This window comes from Fonsecaea multimorphosa (genome assembly GCF_000836435.1).
Source record: "Fonsecaea multimorphosa CBS 102226 unplaced genomic scaffold supercont1.16, whole genome shotgun sequence".
Classification (NCBI taxonomy): Eukaryota; Fungi; Ascomycota; class Eurotiomycetes; order Chaetothyriales; family Herpotrichiellaceae; genus Fonsecaea; species Fonsecaea multimorphosa.
In genome coordinates this window covers 151,467-167,884 of record NW_015971650.1, presented here as the reverse complement: position 1 = coordinate 167,884, position 16,418 = coordinate 151,467, and the positions used below count along the sequence as shown (strand labels likewise).

At 52.2% G+C, this 16,418-nt stretch overlaps 8 protein-coding genes across 8 annotated transcripts; 4 read left to right on the top strand and 4 right to left on the bottom strand.

Annotated features, from left to right (window-relative positions):
• Positions 1–37: 37 nt before the first annotated feature.
• Positions 38–1,049, bottom strand: Z520_07702 (uncharacterized protein; the record flags this gene model as incomplete). The annotated part of the gene is made up of 4 exons (XM_016778199.1): positions 38–78; positions 153–287; positions 402–408; positions 477–1,049. 4 exons carry the CDS (start codon positions 1,047–1,049, stop codon positions 38–40), a joined length of 756 nt encoding a protein of 251 aa, XP_016630559.1.
• Positions 1,050–2,749: 1,700 nt separating this feature from the next.
• Z520_07701 (uncharacterized protein) lies at positions 2,750–3,589 on the top strand (the record flags this gene model as incomplete). The annotated part of the gene is made up of 1 exon (XM_016778198.1): positions 2,750–3,589. The coding sequence occupies one exon, from the start codon at positions 2,750–2,752 to the stop codon at positions 3,587–3,589; it is 840 nt and encodes a 279-aa protein (XP_016630558.1).
• Positions 3,590–3,997: 408 nt separating this feature from the next.
• Positions 3,998–5,026, bottom strand: Z520_07700 (uncharacterized protein; the record flags this gene model as incomplete). Its single annotated transcript, XM_016778197.1, has 1 exon — positions 3,998–5,026. One exon carries the CDS (start codon positions 5,024–5,026, stop codon positions 3,998–4,000), a length of 1,029 nt encoding a protein of 342 aa, XP_016630557.1.
• Positions 5,027–5,553: 527 nt separating this feature from the next.
• On the top strand, positions 5,554–6,558 carry Z520_07699 (uncharacterized protein; the record flags this gene model as incomplete). The annotated part of the gene is made up of 1 exon (XM_016778196.1): positions 5,554–6,558. The coding sequence occupies one exon, from the start codon at positions 5,554–5,556 to the stop codon at positions 6,556–6,558; it is 1,005 nt and encodes a 334-aa protein (XP_016630556.1).
• A 724-nt stretch (positions 6,559–7,282) lies between these two features.
• Positions 7,283–9,550, bottom strand: Z520_07698 (uncharacterized protein; the record flags this gene model as incomplete). The annotated part of the gene is made up of 1 exon (XM_016778195.1): positions 7,283–9,550. One exon carries the CDS (start codon positions 9,548–9,550, stop codon positions 7,283–7,285), a length of 2,268 nt encoding a protein of 755 aa, XP_016630555.1.
• A 472-nt stretch (positions 9,551–10,022) lies between these two features.
• Z520_07697 (uncharacterized protein) lies at positions 10,023–12,350 on the top strand (the record flags this gene model as incomplete). The annotated part of the gene is made up of 1 exon (XM_016778194.1): positions 10,023–12,350. The coding sequence occupies one exon, from the start codon at positions 10,023–10,025 to the stop codon at positions 12,348–12,350; it is 2,328 nt and encodes a 775-aa protein (XP_016630554.1).
• Positions 12,351–12,798: 448 nt separating this feature from the next.
• Positions 12,799–14,010, top strand: Z520_07696 (uncharacterized protein; the record flags this gene model as incomplete). Its single annotated transcript, XM_016778193.1, has 4 exons — positions 12,799–12,962; positions 13,014–13,023; positions 13,102–13,146; positions 13,201–14,010. 4 exons carry the CDS (start codon positions 12,799–12,801, stop codon positions 14,008–14,010), a joined length of 1,029 nt encoding a protein of 342 aa, XP_016630553.1.
• Positions 14,011–14,674: 664 nt separating this feature from the next.
• On the bottom strand, positions 14,675–16,351 carry Z520_07695 (uncharacterized protein; the record flags this gene model as incomplete). Its single annotated transcript, XM_016778192.1, has 1 exon — positions 14,675–16,351. One exon carries the CDS (start codon positions 16,349–16,351, stop codon positions 14,675–14,677), a length of 1,677 nt encoding a protein of 558 aa, XP_016630552.1.
• Positions 16,352–16,418: the final 67 nt, after the last annotated feature.

Here is a 16,418-nt window from a genome sequence, read left to right as displayed (position 1 = left end):
CAGTCTTACGAGCATCGCACTCACAGGGTCTACTCTCCTAGCGACTCGTGTATCCTCCATTGGCGAAGATTGTCTGGCCTGTTTGGATTAAAATCATGTCAGCCATTTGCCGCGTCGTCGTAAAGAACTAGAGAGAACAAAATACAACGAACCATTGATCCAAGCCCCCTCCGTGCACAAGAATTTATATATCGGTGCGATGTCGGTGATGTCTGTGAGCCGACCACCAATGGCGTTTGACTTATGAAAGGCAACTGCTTCCGGGGTTTCCTGGCCGTAGAAGAATGCTATCCGACGGTTAGTCTGGCCTCATATCAAAGTGGTGAGATCGTCGTGAAATTAGACCTGTCTGTTGGAGATGGGAAGAGGCGCCACTGGCAACTTTGGGAAAACTAGCTTACGAGTGTCCTAATGGATCAACCCGTCAGCTTATACTTATTCATCGCATCGGCACACCAGCACAGAGGTAGACATACCATAGGCCCCGGGGCAACTGCATTGACACTGATCCCTCTCGACATCAACTCCTTGCTCAAGCCCTTGGTGAACCACTCAACAGGACTCTTACTCCCTTGGTAGGAAGTGTAGGACGGTGCATACGCTGCTAGGAGGCTAGTCACGGTATTGATGATCTTGCCGCCGTCGCTAACTCGTTTGGCAGCTTCTTGGGTGATAAAGAAAGCCGCCTTAGAGTTGATGGCGAACATCGTGTCGTACTCCTTCTCGGAGATTTCGACCAGCGGTTTCTTCAGGACCATACCCACCGTGTTGATGACGACGTCGAGCTTCGGGCCAAAGTCTGCGGCAACACTATTGAATAGCTTCTCCACACTCGTCGCCGTTGTAAGGTCCCCTTGGTAGACCTTGACCTTGATGTCTTTGTGCTTGGACGAGAGGTCGGCGGCCAGAGCTTCGGCCGCCTTTTGTGTCGCGGCAGAGTTGTAGTGCAAGGCCAGATTCGACCCTTCGGCGGCGAAGAGGGTGGCAATCAGCGCACCAAGATTCTTGCCGCCGCCTGTGATGAGAGTCGTCTTGCCGGAAAGTGACATGGCGGGCACTTGAATGGTTCGAACAAATCGAAACAGATTCTGGGAGGATGAGGGAGAGTGAGGAAATGTGGTCCTTGCCCAGACTCCTCTGAGAAGATGGCAACGTTCTTATACCCTCAATCTGTCCGCTTTCTTCCTTCCTTCCGAAAGCAGCCAAGGACCAAAGGCCCCCGATTTCAGGCTTCATGCCAAAAGAAAGTGTGCAACGTGTAAAACAAGACACAGTCGGCATTCTCCAGATGGAGGCATAAGCCTTGCAACGGTTGCGAGAGATCGACCAACGATCCACCAACAAGAAACGAAGACTGGAGAGTGGAGATGCTCATTAACCACAAGCGGTTGCTGCACGCTGAGATCGACATGGTCTGTGCGCAATGGATAAGCCTTGCGAGTGGACAATCTTCACGTAAAATGCGGCGAGGCATATGGACCACATCCTGTAATTCCCTTCCGCTGCTTCACATCTGCCTTGGCCATGGCCATAGAAGAACATTTTCATTGGCATGAAGATCGACAACTTATGGCAGTATTGGGATTGGTTTGGAATTCAGCCTTTGCGCAAATTCTGGCTTTCCAGCTTTGGACTTAATACACCTACCTTCGATAGACGCCCTGCATCCCATAAATACAACCATTGTCGTGGTATCAGACGCTCCACAAGCTTTCAGGCGAAGGGAAATGGCGACCACGTAGAAGACACAGTGACGAAGAAGATGGTAAAATGACCCACCTCTGGCTGTGGGAACTAGGTCCCACAGCAGGCATCCGTGCAAGGACCAAAGCACATGAAGTTGCGTCAATAAGGTGCTTCCAGGTGGGATTATTGTTTGCTCTCGATCGATAATATATACTTCACCAGTCGTGAGTTAGTATACTTTACCTGCAAGTTGGGAAGGGGTATGCAGATCGCAAAGCGAGCTTGAAGAACACTAGACCGAACTCAGCAAATATAAGGCCGTGCTCTCCTTTCTTCCATCCATCAGTCAAGCTGTTTGAATCTGAAGACCACCAAAGTGATAGCATGTTCAAAACACCAAGACTCTGTCCTAGCGGAGCAGAGGCCTTGAGAGATGTCCAAGATGAAGGGGTCTGCTTTTATCAACAAAACAGCAGCTGATAACTAAGCGGATGACGAAGTGGCAGTGGTCGAAGAGCTAAGTCATTGAGCATGCAAGAATGTCAAATATGTCCTGAAACGGGGGCGTGTTGGATATTGGACCCCGACATGGCATCTCTCGATACTAGATGTTCAGGAGATTTTGGATCAGACACACTCAAAAGCCACTCATCAGACCGGGAAAGATTTTGCTGCGCCAGTGCGATTCGCATTTGTAATATCGATTCTGCACCCACCCTTGACTATCTTTTCCCTTCTGAACTTCTGACAGTCCGCCTTTCGTGTACAGCATATCGGCCGAACGACGCTGCCACATGGAACTAGAGGTGTGGTAATTTGTCGGGATGGCTGGTGACCAGTCAATTACCGAAGGTCGCGTGATCACGCTCGGCTTATGGATGGAATTTGTCTTATCCGTCCAGGTCAAAAAATGCAACTTCAATGAAGGCTTGTTCTATACCCCCCAGGGCAGAGACGAGTCACCCCAAACGAAACAAAAGACGAGGAAAAGAATGATGCATGAAGGAGGATCACTGGCATCGGCAGAGTGTTCCCTACGGCAGTTTCTACCGTCAGTACCGTCATGGACCGGGCTAGTAATAGTAATGTTGGACCGACAAGAAGGACAACTTGTTTTAACGGACATGATGTTGCTTACTACAGTTTTGGAGTTGGACCAGAGGCACTCGTTTTCATCCACGGCTGGACATGCAGCAGCATACTCTGGAGGCAGGCAGGCGACTCTCTTTTGCGCCGACACCACCGGTCACTTCTGATCGACTTACCGGGCCACGGAGAGAGTTACGCCGACAAGCCTGACCATCTGGAGAAGACCGAGTACGGCCAAGAGGTGTTTGCACGATCGGTGAAAGCAGTCCTCGACAATGCTGGCGTCACGAGAGCGGTATTGGTTGGCCACAGCATGGGCGGTCCGGTGTCGACGATGGTGCTTCGATTATTCACCCCTGTTGTGCAGGGGATTATTTATGTGGACTCGTTCTTCCACAGCCCAGAGACATACATGTCCGGAACCGAACGACGAGAACTGGCAAAGAAACTTCAGAGAGACAGTGACTTCGAAGCGATGATCAACAACAGGTTCTGGACGGAGCGGACAAACCAAGAGTCTCGAACCAAAATTACAGAGACAATGATGGCGACCAGGCTGTACGTCAGGGTCAACGCGGTGACTACGGATTCATTGCCCCATGCCTTTCGATTTGACGAGATATATCGCGTCCCGGCGCTCTTGATCGCAACGCCGGAAAGAGCAAACATTGATCCACATTGGCTGCATCATATGCCGGAACTGAAGATTTCGGTCTGGGAAGACCATGGCCATTTTTTGTTTATGGAAGATCCGGAGCGGTTTGCTGCGGAAGTGGAGGGATTTTTGGTCGAGCATAACTTCTGTTGCCTGTGAAGGGTTCGGGGTTGTCGGGTTCATTGTTGCGGACAGCATCTACTGGGCGCGAACCCTCAGGAAGTATGTAGATCTACTATGATCGTTGTTATTGTTGATGTCACCTAGTCAGCGGGAGGAATTTGAATCCTTCTGCTAGGGCTAATATTGATGAAAACAAATCACGTTGAACAAGTCCCAGTGAGAAGAGTAAGCTCACACCAGCGACTTCAGCCAATCTCCGCCACAAGCTCTACCATTCCATGGGAGTCGGTTCGATAGTTCTATGACCCTGCACAGTCGTTTCTCCCGATTACATGACTAATAGCGAGTACATGACTACTGGATGCGGAGGTAATTGTTTCACAGGCTCTCGTCTGGGTAGCAAAATTCTTATCCGCTTTGACTCAATCCGGATCGGTTTAGCCCCTACACCTCCTGTTCCCAGCCCATGGCTTGCACCACTCGATTCCACGAGTTGAGTCCTCGTTGCGCATGTTCGAACGGGACTTGATCTCCACTCTCGGCCATTGTGCGTGAGAACAACTCGAGACTGATCCAGCCCTTGTATCCTAACCCTCGAGGAGGCGGATCGACAAGAGCCCTCAAAACCTTGAGGACGGGCATATATCCTCGTTCCTCGAAAGCAAAGACTCGAGCATTCCTCGACCAGCTCATTCTTGCCGGTTGCCCATCGACCCAGAAAGGATGACCGGGTGTGAGTGGAGATTCTAATCTTTCTCCGTCGACCAACTGAACATAAAATATCTTACTGGAATCAATAGTACGGACCATCTTGTCCAGACTTCTCTGCAGAAGCTTGTCTGCATGGTCATTGACTCTCCCGTCTTCTCTGGCCGGGTCAGCCCACTCTCCACCTGCGATATGAAATGTGTCCAGGCACATTCCGAAATTGGGCCGATCGACCGTGGCCACGATCTGCCATAGTTGCTCCCATTTGTTGACGAACGTGCCCCAACATATGTTCTCGTATGCGAAGCGTATTGGCGTCGGTGTCTGTTGAAGACCTAGGTCTGCGATTTTACGGAGGTCGGAAACAACGGTCTCCAAATCGTCCGTGATGACATCTGCGGGCAGAAAGTTGGATGGCACCTGGATTGTATCTGTGCCTAGGATTCGCGCGATCTGAAACCAAAGGTGCAACTTTTCAATGCGCCGTCCATGTTCCTCGCGGTCTAAGAGTCCTTCATAGTGTAGGAACGGTTGGAGAGCGATGATTGTGAGGCCTTGCTCATCGCAAAGCGTTCTGAATTCTCGTGCAGTTTCTAGAAGAGTCTGGTCCGACAGACCACCAGGTAACGAGCGCGCGTGGTATTCGAGGTCTTCGTAAAACACCTCAATCCCGGCAAAACCTCTCGCTGCTGCAATTTTGGGCGCTAGCTGATGGACCCATGCCCGTCCAAGGGACATGGAGGTGATCGCCGGCTTGTACGACATCCTGCAGCGGCCGGTAGTGACAGGAGATAAGTGCAACAAGGGTATGTATTATATATATTCGACGATTCGCAACGTGCCTGGACTTTGAACCGACTCGTACGGGAAGCATTCAGAGGATACTGCAGTACCATCGGCATGTGCGTGTTTGGTTGTTCCCCAGGAGAGTCTGTCGGGGTGCTCGGGACTCGAATGAAGTCGAAGACGGTCTCGTATTCCCAATACATTGCGAAGCAGGGTACGTGGGGACGCAGAGCGGAAAAATCCATAGCCGCAGCGACTTTAGGGATTGCAGATCTGTGTTTAGCGGCCAGCGAGTATCTCTAGCTCCAGGGGCAGGATCAAGCTAGGGGAAAAGGTATGACTTGACAACGAGCAGAATGTTGATGACAAGGAACTCGCACAAAATCAGTCGGTGGCAGAGGCGAGAACGCTGAACATTTTCTTTCATTATTGCACATTTTGTTTTCACTGCGGGCTCAGAAACCTAGACACCGGGACCCTCTTCTCCAAGCTCCTGCTTCGCGGCCATGGCAATCAGTATCACCTCCCAGGTGTTGCGAGAGTCATATGAGTACGGCGACTCACCACATAATAGTTCCTCTAGGAAAGAGCAGCTGAAAACCTTCCTGTTCGGCTACCCAATATCGCACTCGTTGGCCCCAACATTGCACTCGACCATTTGGGAGAGATTACAGGTGCCATGGACCTATTCACTTGTTGAATCCCTTGATATGAGAGACTTTCTTCCCAAGTTGAACTCGACACAGTTTGTCGGATCTGCAGTGACAATGCCGCACAAGGTCTCAGTGCTAGACGTGGTGGACGATACAATGGAGGACGCGCGTATGATCGGAGCCATAAATACGATCATTGTCCGGTGCGATAAGTCGGGAAGAAGACAACGTATCGGTGCCAATACCGACTGCATCGGTATATACGAGGCCTTGGAGAGGAATTTTCCGAACGCCTCGGAGGAGATTGGATCTCGGCCTGGCCTAGTCATCGGAGGCGGCGGCGCCTGCAGGAGTGCTCTCTATGCTTTGTGGAAATTTTTCAACATCCAGGAGCTGTATTTGGTGAACAGAGCGGAAGATGAGGCCGAGAATGTTATATCTTCCTTCCGTGCCGCCGGTGTAACGGCAAAGATCACACACGTGCAGACGGTCGAGCAAGCCAAAGCCTGCTGCTTGGGAGTTGCATCAGTCATCGGGACGATACCAGACATCCCTCCAAAGACGGCTGCTGAGGCCGTCGTAGACCAGATTGTGATGGAGATTCTCCACAAACCAACGAAAGGGTACCTGATGGACATGTGCTACACTCCGAAGCCAGTGACGCACTTACTTCGAGCAGGGCTGGAGAATGGCTGGAGCGTGATAACCGGTATCGAACCCTTGATATACCAGGGCATTGCACAGCAGGTCCTGTGGCTGGAAATGGAAATAGATCATCTGCCAGTAGAAGAAGCTGCCCGGAGAGTTAGGGATAAAGTACAATGCGGAGAGTCTAGACGTCCTCAGGGCGGTTTGTGAAGCCAATGGTAAACACACGTACTCGGTAGATTTGTACAAAGGCTTTTTCTCATGTCAACCGACGCAGCCCTCGATACAGATATTGAGTCCCCGAAGCTTCCAGCAGGTAACATAGGGTTGTGTGGACTCGGCGGCTGCAATCCGTGGTCTCGCCCAAGTCCAAGCTTGTTCTGCACACCTTCAAAGTCGAACGTGACCATCCCGGGGGAGGTCTTCATTTTTGGTAGAGAGAAAGTCATACGGAAAATGCACAAGTGCTGTCAACTTGAGGATACAACAGTTAAGACATCGGTACTTGCTCCTCGAATATGCCAAGTCAAAGCAGGAGTGTGAGGAGCTGCGTTGCGGCCTTGCAAATGGTGGATAGTGTTAACTGGCCAAGGGCCAATACTATATCAGGCTCAACAAGCAGGGCGATTCGAGATGGAAGTAGGACATTCGGCTGCAGATGATGCTGCGCAAAGGGTCAGAGCCCGTGTAGCCTAGACATGATGAGCATCGGCCTGGAATGTGCGGCATTCAGAACCACTCTGCTCGTCGTACTATCCAATTTAAATCACAAAGCTTTTCCGGGTATTTGGTTCCTTCCTCGGATTTGGAGCACTCGGTTCACGATATATCCCGAAAGCAGCTCCCCAGGAAGCATTCTAGTTTTGCCAAACTGCGATGGACCGTTTCAGAACAATGCAGCTTTGGTAGGCGGGATAGGTCCATGAGATTCCCTTCATTGCCCGATACTGTAGAGTCGTTCAAATGAGCTGTTGTCGAATCCAAGTGTTTGGAGCCCCTCTTGCTGCCAATTTCCCGACCACTCCATCATGTCGGTTTGAGCAAGTTGAAAGTAGACGTCGTTGACACCACCAGCCAGCATGTCATCTTCGAAGATGTTTGCAGCTTGTGGCTGGCTTTCCATGGCTGATACGCCGCCGGGACCGGCCAAGGCGGGATTCTGTGCTTGAGACTCAGTACCACCCGCAAATGCACCGCTGGTTGAGCTTGAACCGATGGCGGCACAAGACGCAACGAGTGACGGACTGTCCATACTTCCTGCGTGTATACAGCCCGTGTCACTAGCCAAATGAGACCGATGTTGTAGCAGATTCGGATTTAGGACGGCAGGATGTTGCCGTCCAAGATTCGAAGCCGCTTTGATGGAAGAGACGGTTTTTCCAAGGTGCCTAAAAGCTGGCCAGATTCTGCCAAATTTCTGCATCGAACTGACGACGGCATCGACCGCCGAAATCGTGGCAGATTTCGTCCACAACTGCGGGATTTTGGCAAGGATCACGAGATCCTCAATCATTCGACTGCAAATCGCGACCAACATGACCGGTACTCGGCCTGCTCCGTGTGTGCGTTCAAAGTCTCGCATAGCACAAGAAAAGCGTATAAGCGGTTCAAGACAGTCCGCATCGGGTGTCACGGACCCTGGCTGATCGGTTTGGGGTACCCATATCTTTTGGCGGTTTACTGTCAAAAGAACACACTGGTTCACTAGGTAGCTTAACAAGAATTGAGGATAAGAATCAGGATCCGACTCGTGGTCTTTTGGGGGGCCGGTCGATTGCAGGGTTTCTAAAGCCTGTTCATGTCGCAAATCAGACATATTAAGATGATCTGCTCGCTGAACAGTCAGGGGCAGGTTACCGAGATAGTCGATGGTAGAAGTAAGCCTGTTGAACGTGCTGAGAATCCTCCCCGGGACCTCTGCTGATGGCTTATATTGCGACTGAATGATCAGATCCGGTAATCTGGGTGTCTCCCACTCTTCCAAACCGTCCTCGGGCAGCGCGGGGGGCGGAGATGTGTGACTTCCCAGCAAAGTTTTCCTCATCCTCATTGCAAGCAGTTTCTCAAAGATAAAACATCCTGCTAAGGTATGGGCTTGCCTAGAGCCGCGTATTTGGGGTCTAGCACCCCCGTTCTGATCTTGCGTTTCATGCTTATTGTCGTGGTACTGCATCAGACGTAGAGCATAGCCAACAAGAAGCCAGCACGCCTTCCAATGACCGCGGCCAAGGTTGATCAATGCAAGAATGAGAAGTGCTTGTGTATGACCGAGCTGGTGGTCCTCTTCTTCAACAGGAATCAGCTGTCGCGCTGTCTTGTACGTAGGGTGTCCATGCAAGTCGCCGTCAAACGGTACCGCAAAACCTCCACCCTTACAAGTCTCATATGCAAGGACTGCCCACAGCACAGCCACTTGGCCGAGTTCATCACTCGAGCGGTAACGCTCGTCACCTGAAAGTCGATACTGGTGGAATGTTCGTAGAAGCTCGTGCGGCTCTAATATCGGAAACCAGCAATTCGTGTAAGCCAAATACGCGTCAATGATCTTTTTGGAGTTGTCGGGAAGTTTCATCGGAAGTTGATGCTGAATTCCTGAGAATGGAGGATGTGCGTGCACCTCAGCTAATGCCGGTCCGCTGACATGGGCGACATCTTCTTCTCCAGAGTCCCCAAAGGAGGCGACATGAACGTTGGTAGAGTCAGGAGAATGATTCGGTTGGGCTGCATCAAGAGCCGGGTCAACTGAGTGAGACAAGTCCCGGTCAATGAGTATGGGCGGGTTGGCGTCGGTGACTGAGTGCGATTCCACTGTAGCGGTGTCCACGAACAGAGACTGCCAATGTCTCGCCTCGTTTCTCTCTAGGGCTGGTAAGAGCGATTCGACATCCTTTGCAACAGTGCTGTGTTTCCAGGATTCCAGCATGGTCTCTTGGCTGACAGAAGGAGTCTCTGGTCGCTTGCACTCGTTGAGGCGGAGATGTTTTTGGATGTCGGTGGTCAAGCTGGAGTCACGCTTGATGGCAAAGCCCAAGAGCCGCTCAAGACCACGGACATAACCTTCCGCCAGGCCCCTTTTCCTGTTCGCATTGCCGTATAGGCAAGATTGATTTGCTGTTCTGCAGGCAGAGCACTGAAGCTGACCGTCGCATTTGAGCTTCCGTCGTTGACAGCGCTGACACGCCTGCGACACTCTGGTGGTCATGTTGTTACTGGTCAGGCTGTTATCTTCGCTTCTTGCCAAAGCGACATATTGTCTTCATTCAATGTGCTGATGGATGCTGGAACTTTTCATCACATGCTAAATGCCAGAAATTGTGAGCGGCCAGAAGCCTTTATTGGGAAGGACTTGAAGAGTGGTGACGGGGGGCATAAGTTGCTCAGGGCCTCGGGGTTCTTTAGGGACGCTTAGGGTTACCTACCTAAGTACCTAGGTATATACCTACCTAGGTAGGTAGGGAGGTATTATTAATACTTGCGAGGATCGCTTGCGCAATGAGCCCCGCCTTCTAGGTTGGTGACCTGTACCGTCACTTCAACCACTCTCTAGATCTTTACAAAACACTGTTCCCCGTTGTCCAAAAGGATACCTCTTTATTCGCATGCGACTGTTTCACGTTGTCAATAACAGAAGTACGCAAAGCTAGGTCGCATGCACTGAGCAGGGATCGCGCCAAATGGAGCCAGATGCATCCATTATCCTGGTAGGAGTTCGGGGCTCAGGGAAACGAACATTGGGCTTGATTGCCGCAACTGCTCTGAACTGGAGATTCATCACCGAGGACCTCTACTTCGAAAAGTCCACCACAAAAACCAGAGCTGCCTACATGGAAGCTCATGGAAGCCATGCATTGTACCGGAAGAACGTCGAGGTCATCAGCAGTATGCTCTTGACCCATCGTCAGAGATGTGTTATCGAATGCGGCTGGGGCAGCTTGACGTTGGAAATTCATCAACTACTTCAAACTCTCTGCGCAACACACCCTGTCATTCACATCACGCGTTCACTGAAGCAGATTCAAAGTCTCCTGCAACTTGACCAGCAACAGACGTTTCTCTTTCGCCGTGCTGACGAGTACCACCGAGATTGCTCGAACTATGAGTTTTACAACATTCAAGACTCGAGCGACCAATCCACCACCACCGATGGGCAAGAGCCGCCTCAGTTCTCAGTCTTTCGATTGAGAGAGGCAAAAGCTCAGTTCTGTTCGTTTCTCGACTCGATCAGCAAGGACAGGCTAAGGGCCCTCAGCTCACAGATCAATCGACCTCTTTCCACAGTTTCCCTCCTCGAAAGAAAATTCACCCACGTTGTACCCGTCCTTTTCTCGGACCTTCTCGCGAGGGATCCGCAGTTCGCCAACATCGACTTCATTGAAGATGCCGTAGAACTGACTATCGACACGGGTTCGCCCCATAAAATGCAAGACATCAGCGAGAAAGTGGCAGCGATCCGACGAAGTTTCGGCGTGCCCATCATCTACAATGTGGCTTCTCCAGAGCCAGTGGATGAACCAACCCAGAAAGGCCCTCACATCCCGAGTCAAATCATCAGACAAGGCCTCCGCCTTGCAGTGGATTACCTGACAGTCGATTTATCTCTCTCGGACACCAAAATTGAAGACATCATGTCTGAAAGGCGATCTACTCAGATCATAGGCCACTGTGAAATATCCTTAGATGGCAAGTCAATTGAGAGGGCCATGGAAATGTACATACGAGCTGCCAACCTGGGATGTGATGTCGCCCGCGTGATCTACATTCAGAGCGTTCATGGGATGAACACGAAATTGCTCGACGAGTGCCTGACAACAACCAGAAGCTTGGTCTCTGCTTCGTTCAAGTCTGGGCCAGCACTGATCACATACGGTGCGGGATTCACCGGCTGCCTAAGCGGTCAGCTCTCGAACACGATACTTACACCGGTGTATCATCCCCAGCTTAACGACTGCATTGCAGAGCCCAGCTGTCGACTGACTACCAAAGAAGCAATGCAGACCCGCTTCCAGCGACATATGCTCGAACCTCTCCGTTTGTATCTCATCGGAAGTGTGCCACTCAGGGTCGCCCCAGCAATGTTCAAGGCAGCTCTGGATGCGACTGGACTGAAGTTCGAGTACATTGCTCAAGACAATATTGACGCCCAAGGTCTCGATGAGCTCGCCAAAGACAACCTCTTCGGTGGCGCGAGTGTTACATATGGCTTCAAAACAATCGTTGCGCCATATGTGGACCGGAGGAGCGAACATGCGACGGCAATCGGCGCAGTCAACACGTTGATGCCTCTACGGACAATTCATCCCACCACTCTGCCTGTACAAGGACTGCTTGTGGACCGCGCCATGGCTGGTCCGATCCACAATTGGTACGGAGACAACACAGACTGGATTGGTATGACGGTTTCTATCCAACGTAACCTGTCTCCCAGGAATGCCGTCCGGCCTAATAAAACCTCTGGCCTTGTGATCGGCGGCGGCGGCATGGCGCGTGCTGCAATATACACCATGCTCAGGCTTGAAGTGAGCAAGGTTCTTGTCTTCAATCCAACGGCAGAAAATCCAGGCCTTCTACCAAAGCATTTCAACGCGTGGCTGGAATCGCAAGGCCGAGATACTCAAAAGGTCTTGCCTCTAAATCATGCGCAAGACCAGTGGCCACCTGATACGGAGCATCCTACAATCATCGTTTCCTGTCCCGGATCCAGAGCAGCGACCACACTTGATGCCTCGAATCAGGGCGTGCCTGTGCAATGGCTGCAAAGCGAGACAGGTGGGGTGGTACTCGAGATGACCTACAACCCTCTCATGACACCACTCCTGCGACAGGTACAAGACCTGTGCACCAGACTTGGACGACCTTGGATCACTGTCAACGGGCTGGAGATGTTGACCGAGCAAGGCAGTGTACAGTTCGAACTGCTCACGGGCCGGCGGGCTCCGCGACAGACCATGCGGACTGAGGCACTTCGAGCCTATCACTACGAAGAGCTCCTCAATCATGTCTAGGGCGAGCATCCGGCGGTCAGATGGAGCAAGTCCGACAGCAGTTTGGGGTGCTATCGAGCCACCCCCGAATTTTTTGCGGAGAAATTCTACTCCATTTCCAGAAATCCCTGCCGTCGCTTTGACCCTGTAGCCTGAATGAAGAAAGTGACAATCCACACGGAAAAGATCTTCTCCGCAAGCAACGGAAAAAGTCCAGCACCCTAGTCCCGTTGATATCGGACTAATTTTCCGACTTTCAGGGTCGTTGATGGCAGCTTCTTTGCAAGCTGACAGCATCCAGGGCTGAACCCAGTCATTTGACAAAGAACTCCAAGCAGAATCTCGCTTCTGGACGGGGTTGCAGAAAATTGCACTTCACCAAACATGCCTGGCTCAGGCATAGGGTCATACAAAACCAGAGCATCTTGGCCGTGAAGAAGACAGGCCTCTCTGAATGGCAACAATTCTCATGATGGCTGCCTCTCAAACTCAATCTCTTTACAGTTCTCTTCAACTCACCCACAAAGTCGTGCAGACGTCCTCAGGTTCCGATGTGCACTGCTACATCTCGGATCTAGGTCCAGACGCTCCTATCTTGGCTTTGATACATGGCTACCCTCAATCTGCTTATGAGTGAGTGCTGCATTCATGAGGGGAGTTTGGTCTAACCCATAATTACCGCAGATGGCGTCAAGTCCGTACTCTTCAATCATCCCCCTTTCTTGCTCAGCCTTGCGTACGTCGCCGTCCGTATTGATACCAATGGTACCAGGTTGTCCCGGCTCTGAGAGGTGAAGCATCTCTCTTTGTCCCAGAGGTAACCCGTTCCAAACACCCAGATCGTTTCGTTCCCGTACACTGAGCCCAGCAGCTTCCTGGGTACGGCATCTCCACGCCAATAAGGCACATAACCGCAAACACCAAACGTTCCGTAGGACGCGCCCTTTTGGAAGCACTTTCCGTCGTCTTCGACACGACAGCTTCCCAGACCCCCCGCAAAGTCGTTCTAGCGGGACACGACCGTGGCGCCCGCATCTCTCACCGCCTGACCGTCGACTTCACGTTCCCGACTGAGACTCCGTCCTTTTATTCGACGCTCAACCTCGTGGTGGTGGGAACTGTGCTGCTCGACATTATCCCTACCTTACAACAATGGCAAGCTTTCTCCGACCCGGTCGTCTGCTCAGGAGCCTTCCACTGGCCGCTCCTGGCCAACCCCGACGTCGCGACCGACCTCATCCTCGCCTACGGCGGCGATCGCTGGTGCAAAACCGCGCACACGCGCCTTGCAGGCCCGAACCCGGAGTCTATCGGCCGTGTTTCTGCGAATAACGCCTTGGACATCTACGCCGAGCTCTTCAGGGAGCGTGAGACCATATATTACACCGCCCTCGATTATGCCGCCGGCGCTGCCCCTGAAGCCGACGAGCAAAAGGAAGACCAAAAGGCCGGTCGAAAAGTCGGCGTGCCACTGCTTGTCATTTTCTCCGAGGCTCGTTTGGGGTCAAGCGTTGACGTGGCAGGCGTCTGGAAGGATTGGATCGCCGATGGTGTTGATCTGGAAGGCTACGGCGTCGGCGAAGGCCGCGGACACTATTTGCCGGAGGAAGCATATGAGATTGTGAGCCCAAAGATCGCGACATTCATCAACAAGGTCACTGGGAGCGCGTCGCTGGCATGAATGAGGACCGCATCCGCTGTACAGCAGTTCCGACTCATGATGAGATTCCCATTCGTAGCCGTCTGAATATCTACCGTCACACCTTGTATCGTCGCCATCGCGTCTTACCACTCTTTGTACGTACCACGATTGAGTTCATCTGTGTGATTCGCCGTGCTCGTTCCAAGGGCACTCCGCTCGTCGTCTTTCTCTGCGTCACTCACTACCCACTCCACCGCAATTCCAGCGTAATCAGGACAACAGCACCAGGTATTAGACTATCCAGATTCCAAATGATGGGTCTGCCTCTCTCGCGCTGCTGTTATAGCCTCGCTCCTCTCAAGACCACACTGTGTGTACCACCAAGCCAGCGACAAGCTTTCTCGATGCCGGTCCGGTCGATTCAAAGGCAGATCACGGCGCACTGGAGGGTATATTGCCCACCTGCCCGGCTCATTCACTCCATTTTGCTTTGGACTCTTGCATTGCTCACGCTGTTGACATCACCGCCTCTGGGGTGAGATTTGGATTATCAGGGATAGGAAACCGTGACTCTTTCTGTTGAGCTTCTTTCCCGATCCAGAGACCAACAGCACGTCGATGAGCTCGAGGCTCTTACGTGACCCAGGAGAATGAACTCTCTGTCTGGTGGTACCATACCTCTAAAGATGAGAGAACCGTCTTCCTACATACACACAAAGCTTGCCGCATCATCCACACTACCATTGCCTGTGTACTTCGCCGTTTTCGGGTACGGACATAGCTTTCTCTGACGTTGGACCCCCGCAGACACGGTATCATTCACGAACTTGGTCGCGACCAACTCGTCGACTCTCTGACCCTTTTCCACCCATTGCATGAGCGCCAGAATAGCGTCATGCTTCGGATCTTGAAAGCCCGGGGTTGAATGCACCCCAGTTCCCAGGACTGACGCCTGGTTGGGCCCGGCGAAGTACCAGGGGGCATCGTTGACGCTCAAGGCACAGTGCTGCATACCTGGCACCGGGAAGTAGTGGTACCAGTCGTCAAGCTCGACACCCTTGGGGACGAGCGCCCGAAGGACATGATTGTAGAAGTATTCACTTGACCCCGTGGGGAGGAACCCATCTGCTAGGCCGTGGTAGTGGAGAATCTTGGCCTTTCGAGCCTGAAATGCTGACATGTCAAAGTTGTCGGCATCGCAAGCTCCCGGGTCGATCTTCTCTGCCAGGACGGCATCTTCGTATGAGTAATCCTGCCAGGCCCAAGTCGAATCATTGAGCACCCAGTACCGCATGTAGTCCAGGCCCGATTCTCCGGGAGAATCTCCCGACAGATACACCGACCATTGAGCCTCGGAGCCCATTTCCAAGTGCGGGAAAACAAATGTCTGGTTGACATCAACATAATCAGAGTATATCTGATCCAATGTCGACAGTTGATCCGAAGTCAGACATGCCGACTTATTGGAGGAAGGACTGCAGAGCAGAGTTTCAGGATGAAAGTCGCAAGCTCTTGGGTTGGTGATGATCCCGTCGGCCAATCCGTCAACAGCATCGCACTGTCGAAAGACCTCGGCGCTGATGACCGGAAACAAGGACGGGGGGATGTGCTTCGAGCTGTTGACGGGCAGATTGTACGTTCCCACTTTGACCGACCAGGCCTGCGTGTGCGAAACCCACCATACAGGAGCACCGACGAGTACGCCGTCAAAGTCGGCAGGATACCTCTGGACCTCGACCAGCCCCTGGCGACCTCCTGTTGAACAACCGGAATAGTAGGAGTAGGCAATCGGGCCCGAGTAGTAACCTTTGACGAGGTCTTTTGCGAGCACGACGGTCTCGTGCAAAGCGCGATACCCATAATCGATGACTTTCTCCGGCGCGTGGAAAGCCCAGCTCCCGTCAAGGAAACTGGCATTGTGTCCCGTGTCGGTCGACACGACCGCAAAACCATACTGCAAGCCCGCGCCCATGTCGACCCAGTTGATGCCTCCTGCAAAGCCGCTGTTACCGACAGCAAGGAACCGGCCGTTCCAAGCTTGTGCCGTAGGGAGGAAGAGACCGAGCGTGAATGACGAAGAAGAGGATGAGGTGACGTTGACACGAACAGCACAAAACGCGGGCAGGTTCGTCGCGTATTCGGCACCGGTTGGGAAACTCGGATCGTATGCTGACCGAACGTGGAATTGGGACCGTGGGAAGCAGCAAAAAGGACAGAGGCATTGGCCGGGAGGAGCGACGTAAAGGCAGATGGTTGGCAATCCAGTGCCAGAGTCAACGCCGTCCCGCCGCAAGCTGCCAGGAGATACAATAGATACTTTGCTAACATGTCGGGCAACAAATTTCTGGACGTATCCAAGTAGTATATGGGTAAGCGACATGGCAATACCTTTTCTACTATTCTATGTTTACCAACCGTGATGTTGCATTGCCGTGGACGGAAAAGTT